The following is a 12,286-nucleotide window of genomic DNA, read 5'->3' as shown; positions in this document are numbered from 1 at the left end:
TGAGCAGACCCAAGAGTCAGTCCTGAGCACTGCCAGGTATAACCCAAACCAAACCAAAATCTGAGAAAACCTCTTTGCCCCGGCTCTGCTGAGGCAAGCATCACAAGGACCATCACCTGGGGTCCCACTTTCTTTGTTAGCTGCCCTACCCAAGTTGCACAACCTCAGGTCTTGCCCAGCGCAGGGGAAAAAAAGAGGCTCAGAACCAGCCGCAGGAACAAATGGCACAGATCCGGGTGCCCTTTTATTGGGATGGGTGGGGTGTCAGGTTTAGTCCAGGCTCCACTGTGCCCTGTGGTCACCACAGTCGGGGCGGGAGATGGGCCCATCCCCAGCCTGTCTGTCCCCACCCTACCCAGCCGCAGACCCATTGACCAAGGCGGGAGTCGCCCCAGAAGCCTGGTCCACCATGGCCACGACCACCCTCCTACAGGAGCATGTGGGAGCCCATACTCCAGGGATGGCACCTCCCGCTGGTGGGGCTTCAGCCTTTTCGGTGAAAAAGGGTGCGGGAGAGCAGCTGCCGGAGCCTCCGTGCCCAGGACCAGCTCCGGCCCCACATCTGCAGCCAGGAACCTCGGAAGCGCTGCAGGTAGCTGTCTTGGGCCTCCTGCTCCGCCCACAGCCCCGCGCCCTTGCGCACGGCCGCCAGCTCGGCCCGCAGCACGCGCCTATGCACTTTCCAGTAGGCCTTGGCCTCGGGATGCAGCCCGTCCACAAGAACCGCTTTGCCCAGCCCGCGTCTCAGGATCTCTTCATTCAGGTTCACATTGAAGATCCTTCCCTGCAGCAGAAAGCAGCGTGAGGTGCAGGCACGGGGGTGGGGGGATGGGGTGCCCCAGAGGGGCCTCCTGCACCACCGGAATAAACAAATAAAGTGGAGGCAGTTTCCTTTCTCTTTCCCTTCATTTTCTTTTCTTTCTTATCTTTTGGTATGGGGGAGAGTTTACGCCAATCCTTAATATTTGCCTTTCTCTCTCTTTTTTTTTTTTTGGACACACCCAACAGCGCTCAGGGTTTACTCCTGGCTCTGCACTCAGAAATCTTTCCTGGCAGGCTCAGGGGGACCACATGGGATGCCGGGATTCGAACCACTGTCCTTGTTGCATGCTGTGAATCTGTGCGGGTCTTGCAGGTAGTTACACGTAAATCCGGGGTGGAGTCACACTTGCATGCAAAGGCAAACAATCTACCTCCATGCTATCTATCCGGCCCATCTTTTCTTTCTTTCTTTTTTTTTTTTTTTTGGTTTTTCGGGCCACACCCGTTTGATGCTCAGGGGTTACTCCTGGCTAAGTGCTCAGAAATTGCCCCTGGTTTGGGGGGACCCTAGGGGACGCCAGGGGATGAACCGCGGTCCTTCCTTGGCTAGTGCTTGCAAGGCAGACACCTTACCTCTAACGCCACCTCACCGGCCCCAATCCCCTCTTCTTTTCTTGTTTTTCTTTGTTTGTTTTGTTTTTGTTTTGTTTTGGGGTCACACCCAGCTGTGCCCAGGGCTTGCTCCTGGCTCTGTACTCAGGAGGGCCTCAGGAACCATATATGGTGCCCAAGGCGGATCCTGGATTGGCGTCTGCAATGCAAGCGCCTCCTAGTAGTACTAGCACTCTGACCCCTAAGCCTGCACATCCTGTTTTTTTCTCTAATAAATGCATTTGATGAAGCTGGCCTGCTGGGATTCACATGTGAGACAGTTTCCCATGCATCATGACAGTGGCAACTGTATATAAAAGACCCCATAAAGGGGCTGGGGAGATGCTTCAAGGGCTGAAGCACAAGCTTTGGACATGGAACACCAGATCAATTTCCCAACCCAGCAGCTCACTGCACAGGGGAAAGTTCCTGAGAATAACGTAATCCCAACCCCACACCCTAAAAAAGACAAAATAATGAAATAGGAACCGAGAGATAGGAAAGAGGGAGGCACTAGTCTTGCACCTTGACAAGACCTTGGTCCAATTCTCTAATGCCACAGCAAGCCCTCAAGCACTGAGAAGAGCCAGAAACAGCTACTGAGCACCACAGGGTGTCTGGCCCCTAAGAAATCTACCTAGGTTCATTCTCTTTCCCAATCCCGGAGTACAGCCAGCTAATGAAGCTCCCAAACTCACCTTCACCAGTAGGAGACACAGCAGCACGGGGCCTTGAATGCTCAGCAACTGGAACCACACCACCTGATCTGGCTGAAGTTTCTCCCGCAGCCAGGTGCGCCCAGCGTCGGTCAGTGCCACCCCTGCCAGCCGCACCTGTAGTGTCTCCGTAGGTCCTTCTGTGGGGCAACGGAAGAATAACAGGAGCCTCAGACCCACGGCGAGCCCCTCCCCTGCATACAAGTGAACATATGAGTGTTTGTGGGTGCAGACGCCCCAGATGCAGCATTTCCCCTACAGTCAAGGGTGTCTGGGCAGTTGCAGGGCCAGGCCCAATTGTGCTCCAGGCAACCCTGCATGGTGTCCAGTAACCCTGAGGCCTGAGCCCTGCTGAGCGCCAACTCCAGCTCTTTCCCTTCACTGCCGCTTCTGACTATGCTCCCTGGCTCACGCACTCATACAGTGTGTTGTTTAATAGCAATTAAAAAGTCCTTGCTGGGCGTGATGGCACGCGCCTGTACTCCCAGCTACTCGGGAGGCGGAGGCCAGAGGATCCCTTGAGTCCAGGAGTTCTGGGCTGCAGTGCGCTATGCCAATAGGGTGTCCACACTAAATTCAGCATCAATATGGTAACCCCCTGGGACCGGGGGACCACCAGATTGCCTAAGGAGGGGCGAATCGGCCTAGGTCGGAAACGGAGCAGGTCAAAGCTCCCGTGCTGATCAGTAGTGCAATTGCACCTGTGAATAGCCACTGCATTCCAGCCTGGGCAACATAGAGAGACCCTGTCTCTCTCTCTCTCTCTCTCTCTCTCTCTGTCTCTCTCTCTCTGTCTCTCTCTCTGTCTCTTTCTCTCTGTCTCTGTCTCTCTCTCTGTCTCTGTCTCTCTCTCTGTCTCTCTCTCTCTCTCTCTCTCTCTCTCTCTCTCTCTCTCTCTCTCTCTCTCTCTCTCTCTCTCTCTCTCTCTCTGTTTTTGGGCCACACCCAGCGGTGCTCAGGGGTTACTCCTGGCTATCTGCCCAGAAATAGCCTCTGGCAGGCACGAGGGACCATATAAGATGCTGGGATTTGAACCTATGACCTTCTGCATGAAAGGCAAACGCCTTCCCTCCATGCTATCTCTCCAGCCCAGAGACCCAGTCTCTTAAAAAAAAAAAGTCCTAGTGTTGGTGAGGGAACAGTGAGGCCTTTCTCAGCTTGGCCTGGTTCCTGCAGCCCCTATGGCATGGTTTCTATGCTAGCTTTTTCCAAGCAGCCACTACTCTGCTTCTTCTCTGGCTCTCTGCCTCTGTCTCCTTTTAGCTGCTTCTCCAGGCTTCTTTGCTGACTGACTCCCTTTGCCAATGCTACTGCTGCTGCTTCTTTGCTGTTGCTTTGCTAATGCTGATGCTGAATCCTTTGCTGATTCTAACTCTCTGGTCTTTCCTCTCTATACCTATAAAAGTTCTAGAAATCGGAGTCTATCCCTACCCTGAAGAGGGTTGGGACAGATCCCTTCCTACAGTGGACGGGAGGCTCAAGATCATCTTATAATTCAAACTGTATTTGAGGAGAAATTTTCCAAGGACCTTGAAGAAAGACTATATAGGGTTAGACAAATTACTGTGCCTGGAGCCTGCAGATGGCACTAAGGCAGGATGCTTCATGGGGAAGGGATACCCTATTTTTAAAGTAAAATGTTTATTTTTATTATGTTTTTCCAATCTTTTGCTGCGCCTATGCAAAATATTGCCAACCTTTATCTTAAGAAGCTTATGCCATAATCTTATAATCATGGGATATGAATTATTTTGTTTTTCTATAAGTCAAATAGGGGGAGATGTTGGGTTACTGATCCTATCCTAATTAATAATTGTACTCTACCCCAGGTGATAGTATATTGGATTATTCCTTACTTGGTATTCTTCTCCCATCCTAGGATGGGACCTGATTCTTGTCAATAAAAGCAAAGGTCTAAGGAAGGCAAGGGCTCATTCTTTGATCTTCTTTCACTGAGCTGCGCTCCATCTTAGGAGCAAAAAGACTTGGGTGGTTTGAATTCCTTGCTTGAGCACTTGATTTCCTAAACCCATTCTTGTATCTCTTCAGTGTGAATTATTTCCTGTGTATCTTTACAACTAGAACTGTTCCCCCTGTCCTAATTGGATAGGGGAATGGGAACTGCCTTTCCTCTCTGGGAGCTCAGTGGGAATAAAACCTCAACCAATCAATCTCCTAGAGAATGTGACCCATCACAGTGCTCATGCCTGGGCCTTGTGCTCTTGGCTGGCATACTCAGCTGCACACATAATGCATACGTCTCCAGTCTGCATGGCCTAGGCACAGCAGAATTCCAAGGAACTCACACTGCGCACCAGCCACAACTCAGTCTTTGAACAAAAACACTTAATTGATGGTTTTCCCAGGGCCTCCTGGTAAAGCAAGTGCTCTGTGGCTGAGTTACATTAGGATGTCCAATTTCCCATGAAAAGAACCATATCCCAGACCGGACAGATAGCACAACGGTAGAGCCTTTGCCTTGCATGCAGCCGAACGGCGGTTCAAATCCCGGCATCCCATATGGTCCCTCGAGTCTGCCAAGAGTGATTTCTGAGTACAGAACCAGGATTAACTCCTGAGCGCCACCGCAAAATGTGACCCCCCCCCAAAAAAAAAAGAAAAAAAAAAAAAAGACCCATCTCCCAAGGGGCCATGGTGATATCACAGTGAGGAGGGCATTTGTCTTGCATGCAGCTGACCCCAGTTTGATCCTGGGCACGGTATATAGTCCTGAGTCCACCAGGCATGATGGTTAGGGGGTAGGTATGGCCCAGAAATAAAAAAAAAAAAAATCCGCCGGGAAGGTGGCGCTACAGGTTAGGTGTCTGCCTTGCAAGTGGATGGACCGCGGTTCGATCCCCCGGTGTCCCATATGGTCCCCCCAAGCCAGGGGTGATTTCTGAGCGCATAGCCAGGAGTAACCCCTGAGCTTCAAACGGGTGTGGCCCAAAAACCAAAAAAAAAAAAAGAAACCTCAGATTCTGGGGCCGGGCGGTGGCACTGGAGGTAAGGTGCCTGCCTTACCTGCGCTAGCCTAGGAGACGGACCGCGGTTCGATCCCCCGGCGTCCCATATGGTCCCCCAAGCCAGGAGCGACTTCTGAGCGCATAGCCAGGAGTAACCCCTGAGCGTTACCGGGTGTGGCCCAAAAACCAAAAAAAAAAAAAAAATCCAAAGAACAATCTCCCACCTGGCAGAACTCAAAGTGCACCCTGTATGGAGGCCCAGAGCTGAATTCCTGGGCCCCTGAACACAGCCTGGCATGACCCTAGTGAGCCCAGCACCTTATTTCCTCCCAGGGGCACAGACCGAGCCACATAGTACAATGTGAGATCTTTCTCTAGTCCAGTACCATCTGCACCACCATCTCTGAGCCCGCATGTCAGTACACGGTGATGCTAATGTCACCATTTGGGTTCTGGGGACATGGCACAGTGGCAGGGTGTGAGCCTGGGCCATGAGAGGCCCTGGGTCCACTGCCCACATTGTGAAAACAAATGAGCAGAAACTTGTTCTCAAGCCACACCTGGCCAGGCCCAGGGGTTTGTCTCTGGACAATGTGGGACTTGCGGTGCCAAGGGCACACCTGGGCACTTCACACAAGAGCATGCTTCAGTCCTTTGAACTAAGGGTTGCCAAGTGATGCTGGAGGTGGGGGGCTGGGGGCCCTTCCCAGGGATTATCAGCAAACTGCTGGGACCTGAGGGTTTCCAGGAGGATGTCGAGGGATCCTGTGGTGCTAAGGACTGAACTCTGCTCCTGTACTCTCAACCTTGGAACCCTCTTTTTCCTCTTAAATGCACTTGTGAAACTGACTTCCAAGTGGGATTTTATAGATTTCTACTTAGAAGAGCATATAATTGGGGCAATTTACACCAATGTTGGTCCAAAAAACATTCAGCTCTGACAGCAGGGCTTTCCCACAAATGAGCACCAAGGTGCAGGCCACCTGCAGCGGAAGCACTCTGGGCCACTGTTCCACTCACCTCTCCTCCCCTCTTCTCTTCCCCCTGCCTCTCCTCCTTCACTTCTCCCCTCCTCCCATCTCTCCCCACCTCTATCCCTACCTCTCCTCCCCTCCCTTCCCCTATCCCCATCAATTCTCTTCCCTTCACCTCTCCTCCACCGTGCCAGTAGCGGCATGGCTATCGGGACATGCTCAATCTCCAGCCCGTCCTCTGTCACACGGTGAACACGTCCTCGAAGTTTCACATTCTTCCTGAGGAACTCCACTGGGATGTCTGAGGCACAGGTAAACTTGGACGTCTGTGACAGAGACAGCACAGATGGGATGGTTGACTCATGTATGACCACTGGCATTACACAGGGTCCCCCAAATTCCATTGGGAAACAGCCCTGAGCACAGAGCTAGGAGTGAGCTATGAACCCAGAGTGAGGAATCAGCCCAAGGCACTACTGGTTGTGACTCTTCCCAAAACAAATCTCCCTACCTCCCAAAAATAGCTTGTAGATCTCATCAAAATGTTCAAGTCTAATATTAAACTGAATCCCCACTCCAAAAGAAACCTAAAAAAAAAACAAAAAACAAAAAACAGCCGGAGCTATAGCACAGCATTAGCCAACCCAGGATAGACCCAGGTTTGATTCCTGGCATCCTATTTGGTTCCCTGAGCCTGCCAGGGAAATTTTCTTTTTCTTTTCTTTTTTTTTTTTCTTTGGGGGGGGGTGTGGAGAGACCCACACCCAATGATGCTCAGGGGTTACTCCTGGCTCTGTACTCAGAAACTGCTCCTGGCTTGAGGGATCATATGGGATGCCGGGGGATTAAATTGTGGTCCATCCTAGGTCAGCTACGTGCAAGGCCTACATCTGCGTGACTGCTCCGGCCCCAAGGTTTCTGAATTTCTGAGGGCAGAAACAGGAATAACCCCTGAGAGCCACCAGGTGTGCCCCCCCCCCAAAAAAAAACCTAACAAGAAGCAGAAGTTTCTCAGTGTAAGGGCATGTTTAACACCTGAACCTAAGGCAACCAAAGAAAGTCACTGTGTTGGGAGAGGTTGACCACACACTGTAGGGCAAAGAGGACACAGTGCAGGGATTGAACCTGAGTCAGTGCAGGGGACTGTGCTCTCTCCCCACAGGCAAATCACCTGAGTGACTCTAATATCTGAGGTGCAAATAAAAGAGGAGGCCTCAGTTTCCCCTTGCCAGATGCAGCAAGCAGCCTTTTTGTTTTTGTTTTTGGGCCACATTCAGAGGCGCTCAGGGGTTATTTCTAGCTTTGTGCTCAGAAATTACTCCTGGCAGACTCAGAGGACCAAATGGGATGCTGAGAATTGAGGCAGGGGTCAATCATGTACAAGGTAAAAACCCTAGTCACTGTGCTATCACTCTGGCCCCAGCAGACCCATTTTTCATTTGTATGGTTTTGGGTCACACTTGGCAGGCCTCAGGAGTTATACTCCTGGCTTTGAGCTCAGGAATCACTTCTGGTAGGCTCAGGAGAGCATATGGGATGTTCTGGATTAAACCTGATTGGCCATGTGCAAGGCCAGCACCCTACCGCTCTGACTCAGCAGTCCCATTTTTGACTGCCCCATCCTATGTTTGTAATGTTAATAAGAATTTCTGAACTAGGGGCTGGGCGGTGGCGCTAAAGGTAAGGTGCCTGCCTTGCCTGCGCTAACCTTGGACGGACCGCGGTTCGATCCCCCGGTGTCCCATATGGTCCCCCAAGCCAGGAGCAACTTCTGAGCACATAGCCAGGAGTAACCCCTGAGCATTACCGGGTGTGACCCAAAAACCAAAAAAAAAAGAATTTCTGAACTCCTTTTTTTTTTTTTTTTTTTTTTTGGTTTTTGGGCCACACCCAGCAGTGCTCAGGGGTTACTCCTGGCTGTCCGCTCAGAAATAGCTCCTGGCAGGCACGGGGGACCATATGGGACACCGGGATTTGAACCAACCACCTTTGATCCTGGATCGGCTGCTTGCAAGGCAAACGCCGCTGTGCTATCTCTCCGGGCCCATCTCTTTTTTTTTTTTTGGGGGGGGGGCGGTTTGGATCACACCGGAGGTTACTCCTAGATCTATGCTCAGAAATCGTCCCTGGCAGGCTTGGGGAACCATATGAGATGCCGGGATTCGAACCACTGTCCTTCTGCATGGAAGGCAAATGCCTTACCCACATGCTATCTCTCTGGACTCTTTCTGATAAACAGAAAGTTAATAGTTCTCCAAGACTATAGAATTCTGATTCAGGCTCTCTGAGAGACTGAAATAATAGGTAATGCCTAAAGCAAGTGGCCATACCCATAGACTCAGACAGCAGACAATTCTGTAGGATATCTGCACTCTTTGTAAAGGAAGGCAAAGAGTTTTTTTGGGGGGATGGGGGATTGGGTCACACCCAGTGGCACTCAAGGGTTACTCCTGGCAGGCTTGGGGGGACCATACTGGACGCTGGGAATTGGTTATAAACACCCTACCACGGTGCTATCTCTCCAGCCCGGCAGAGTTTTTTTTTTTTTTTTTTTTGGTTTTTCGGCCACACCCATTTGATGCTCAGGGGTTACTCCTGGCTCCATGCTCAGAAATTGCCCCTGGCAAAAAAAAAAAAAAAAAATTAAAAATTCCCTGTGCCTGTCAGGAGCAATTTCTGAGCATGGAGCCAGGAGTAACCCCTGAGCTCTGTTGGGTGTGACTCAAAAACCACACACACAAAAAAAAGTTAAAAAAAAAAAAAAGAAATTGCACCATATGGGACCATATGGGACGCTGGGGGAACAAACCTCGGTCCTTCCTTGGCTAGCGCTTGCAAGGCAGACACCTTATCTCACCTTACCTCACCGGCCCCGCAAAGAGTTTTTTAAAGTCATTGCAAATACTCAATTTTCTTATTAAAAAAAATACAAAATGAGCCATCTGAATTTAGTCCTATACTAAGGAACTTCTTTTCCTTCTCCTTTACATTCCAATTAACTTTTCTACATTCTAACTCTGAGTCTGAGCATAGTTACTAATTAATATTTTCATTCTTGAAAATATTGAAGAACCTGGGATCCATGGACGGCCACAGACACCCACTTGTGACCACTCCTGCAGCTCAAACTCAGACACTGCCTATATCAGCACTGGCTTTGAGTTTCAGGATCCCGGGTATGAACACAGACCAATGAGTATGGAAAGTGTGGAGCTTGGGAGCTAGTAGTAAGATAATAAGATAATTATTGGCATGGTCCTCGTACTACTCAAGGCAAGACCCAGAACTGGAAGAGTTCAGAGCTACTCCAATCCCCCCAAGTAGCTCCCCCCACAAAGTCAGTGTGGAGAGAGAAGAGAGTCCACCGGCCTCAGGACCCTCCAACTCACCAGCCGCAGGCTTCGGGCTAGCAAGACCAGCCCGGCGATGCCCATGACCACACTGATGCTCTGAGGTTGGAGAGAGGAATGGTCAATAGATCAATAACCAATAACAACCAACCGAGACCCCCAGGGCAATGGGCTTCCTCCCCCTTCCCTGCCTCTGCACGCCCCCAGCACAGTGACACTGCTGCCTACACTGCAGCAATCTCACCCACTCACAGGGGGAATAATCCATTTTGGGAGCAAAACTCACAGTAATGCTCAGAAAAAGCACAACCTGTCTCCAGAGCTGTGAAGCACTGGGTGGGAAGGAAGCACACCTAAAGCTTGGTTTGGGAGACGGGCTCACAGTGGAGAGGGAGATCATAATGGGGTGCACAGGGGCTCACAGTGGGGTAGGGATTCACAGTGGGGGGGGGGCTCATGCGTTATAAGATGGATGGTTTGCAGGGAGGAAAGTGCTGACCCAGGTCCAGCCCTCCATCTCTCCATCTCCTGCCAGTGACGGCCCAGGATCCCCTCCTGGCCCTGCACCCGGCCTTCGCCACAGGGCCTGCAACTCCCCAACATTCACTACACCACCTCGGGCTGCCTAGGGCAGGCAGGTGAGTCTGGACGAGAGAGGGGGCTGCAAGATGGGGTACCGGGGTCAGGCAGTGGGGGTCCCAAGAGCACGGCCCAGGGATGGGGCCCAGGAGCTGCGCGTCCCAGGAGTCGGTGGTCCCGCCCCGGCTTCATCGCCGCTTTCCTCCCCGCCGCAGCCCCCTCCCAGGCTCTGTCCGGGAAAGACCCTCGGGCGCCCGGCCTGGCCCGCGGTACCCGCACAAGTCGCAGGTGCTCGTCCGCCCAGCGCGACACCAGCGCCACCACATTGGGCGCCTCCTCGTCCCGCGCGGGCCGCGACGCCATCTTTGCGGGCGCGCGTGCGCGCCGCAGTTCCTCGGGGGGCCGCCAGGGGCGCTGCACCCCGCTTCTCGGCCACTGCCTCCGCGCGCTGCTGTTCGTCCGAGCGCCGCTAAGAGGCGCGCGCTGCTCCGCGGCGGGTGGTTGGGGAAGCAGATGGGGCGGCCGGCCAGTTAGGATATACAGGAGGCTTAATCCTGGTTGCCTTATTTTCCCCCCCCCTTTTTTTTTGGGAGGGGGGGGAGGTTGGGTCACACTCGGCAGCGCTCAGGGTTTACTCCTGGCTCTGTGCTCAGAAATCGCTCCTGGCAGGCTCAGAGGATCAAATGGGATGTCGGGATTCGAACCACCGACCTTCTGCATGCAAGGCAAACGCCTTACCTCCATGCTATCTCTCTGGCCCCTCCTTATCCCTTACCCCGAATCTTTTTTTTTTTGGGGGGGGGGGGAAGCACACCCTGCAGTGCTCAGGACTTACTACCTGGCTCTGCACTCAAGAATCACATCTGGTGGTGCTCGGAGGGCCCTATGGGATGCTGAGATTGAACCCAGGTGTTATAATTTTAGTATAATTTTATTACAAGCGTGGGAAGTATACACCTGGCAAAATAAAATTAATTAACAGGAGCTTTGGTTGATCACAGAATTTTCATTCTACTACATAAAACTATCTTCTAGCAGTGGTCACACTGGCCACATGTTGTATTTGTTCCCATTTTGTTTCTTTTTTTTTTTTTTTTTTTTTTTTTTTTTTTTGGTTTTTTGGGTCACACCCGGCAGTGCTCAGGGGTTATTCCTGGCTCCAGACTCAGAAATTGCTCCTGGCAGGCACGGGGGACCATATGGGATGCCGGGATTCGAACCGATGACCTCCTGCATGAAAGGCAAACACCTTACCTCCATGCTATCTCTCCGGCCCCCTCCCATTTTGTTTCTTCACTTCAAAATAAGATATATGCGGTGTGCATAGGAATTTGTTCATAGTTTTTGTTTTTACTATAGTCTGGCCTTTCAACAGTCTGAGGGACAGTGAACTGGCCCTCTGTTTATAAAGTTTGAGGATCCCTGTCATGTCTAGGGTCTGCAGAGATAGGACAGTGGGTAGGGCATTTGCTTTACATGCAAAATTTGGGTTCCATCTCCAGATACCCCATAAGCTCCCTCAGCCCACCAGAAGTGATCTAATAGCACCAAATTAAACTTAAAAATAAAACTTCTTGGGCCAGAACAATAGCACAGTGAGTAGGGCATTTGCCTTGCATGTGGTCCATTAAGGACTAACATGGGTTCAATACCCAGCATCCCATATGGTTTCCTGAGCCTGCCAGGAACAATTTCTGAGTGCAGAGCCAGAAGTAACCCCTTTTGGGTGTGACCCAAAATCCAAAATAAAATAAAACCTCTTTAAAAACCATCTTTACAACCTAAGTCACATGACTCTCATTTTTGCTTGTTTTGGGGCCACAGCCAGCTGTGCACAGGGGTCACTCCTGGTGCTACTCAGGGAATCATATAAGGTGCAGAATCGAACTTGGTTCAGCCACATGCAAGTGACTGAATTCCAGGAAAGGAGGTGGTGTCTCTGGCATTTAATCTTGCTAACAACTTAGAAATAAAAGCAATGTAGTCAGTCATTTGAACATTGAAAAAAAGGCTTCCAATCCCAAACTAGTGACTCAGCCCCAAACATTACTTGGGAGCCAGGAGGGCACAGGGTTGAACACAGCACAATCACATGCACTGAGTAACCCTTGAGCAGAATCAGGTGTGGCCCCAAGAAACCAGCAGCCATCCAAAGATGTCCGGAAATGAGAAGCTCGAGTAGGATGAGGGTCTCTAACGGGTCCTCATTCTCCAGCAAAGCAGCTATAGATAAGCCAGACACACAAGGATGCTTGCCCTATCCAGCACCTTCAGGCTTCTGTGTGCTT

At 51.2% G+C, this 12,286-nt stretch overlaps 1 protein-coding gene across 1 annotated transcript; it reads right to left on the bottom strand.

The window, feature by feature from the left end:
• Nucleotides 1-211: 211 nt before the first annotated feature.
• On the bottom strand, nucleotides 212-10,362 carry C6H3orf33 (chromosome 6 C3orf33 homolog). The gene is made up of 5 exons (XM_049775234.1): nucleotides 10,272-10,362; nucleotides 9,459-9,518; nucleotides 6,245-6,395; nucleotides 2,112-2,269; nucleotides 212-784 (listed from the first exon to the last, which is right to left on the bottom strand). The coding sequence occupies exons 1-5, from the start codon at nucleotides 10,359-10,361 to the stop codon at nucleotides 485-487; spliced, it is 759 nt and encodes a 252-aa protein (XP_049631191.1). The 5' UTR covers nucleotide 10,362; the 3' UTR covers nucleotides 212-484.
• Between the last annotated feature and the right edge of the window lie 1,924 nt (nucleotides 10,363-12,286).

This window comes from Suncus etruscus, chromosome 6 (assembly GCF_024139225.1).
Source record: "Suncus etruscus isolate mSunEtr1 chromosome 6, mSunEtr1.pri.cur, whole genome shotgun sequence".
NCBI lineage: Eukaryota > Metazoa > Chordata > Mammalia > Eulipotyphla > Soricidae > Suncus > Suncus etruscus.
Note: the sequence above shows the minus strand (reverse complement) of the source record. Positions and strands in the feature narration are given on the sequence as shown.

Coding starts and splice junctions, on each gene's coding strand:
- C6H3orf33 (XM_049775234.1), bottom strand. CDS start 10,361: ATGGCGTCGCGGCCCGCGCGGGACGAGGAGGCGCCCAATGTGGTGGCG. Junction 9,519..10,271: donor AGCACCTGCGACTTGTGCGG/GTACCGCGGGCC, acceptor CTCCAACCTCAG/AGCATCAGTGTGGTCATGGG. Junction 785..2,111: donor TGTGTCTCCTACTGGTGAAG/GTGAGTTTGGGA, acceptor TTTCTGCTGCAG/GGAAGGATCTTCAATGTGAA.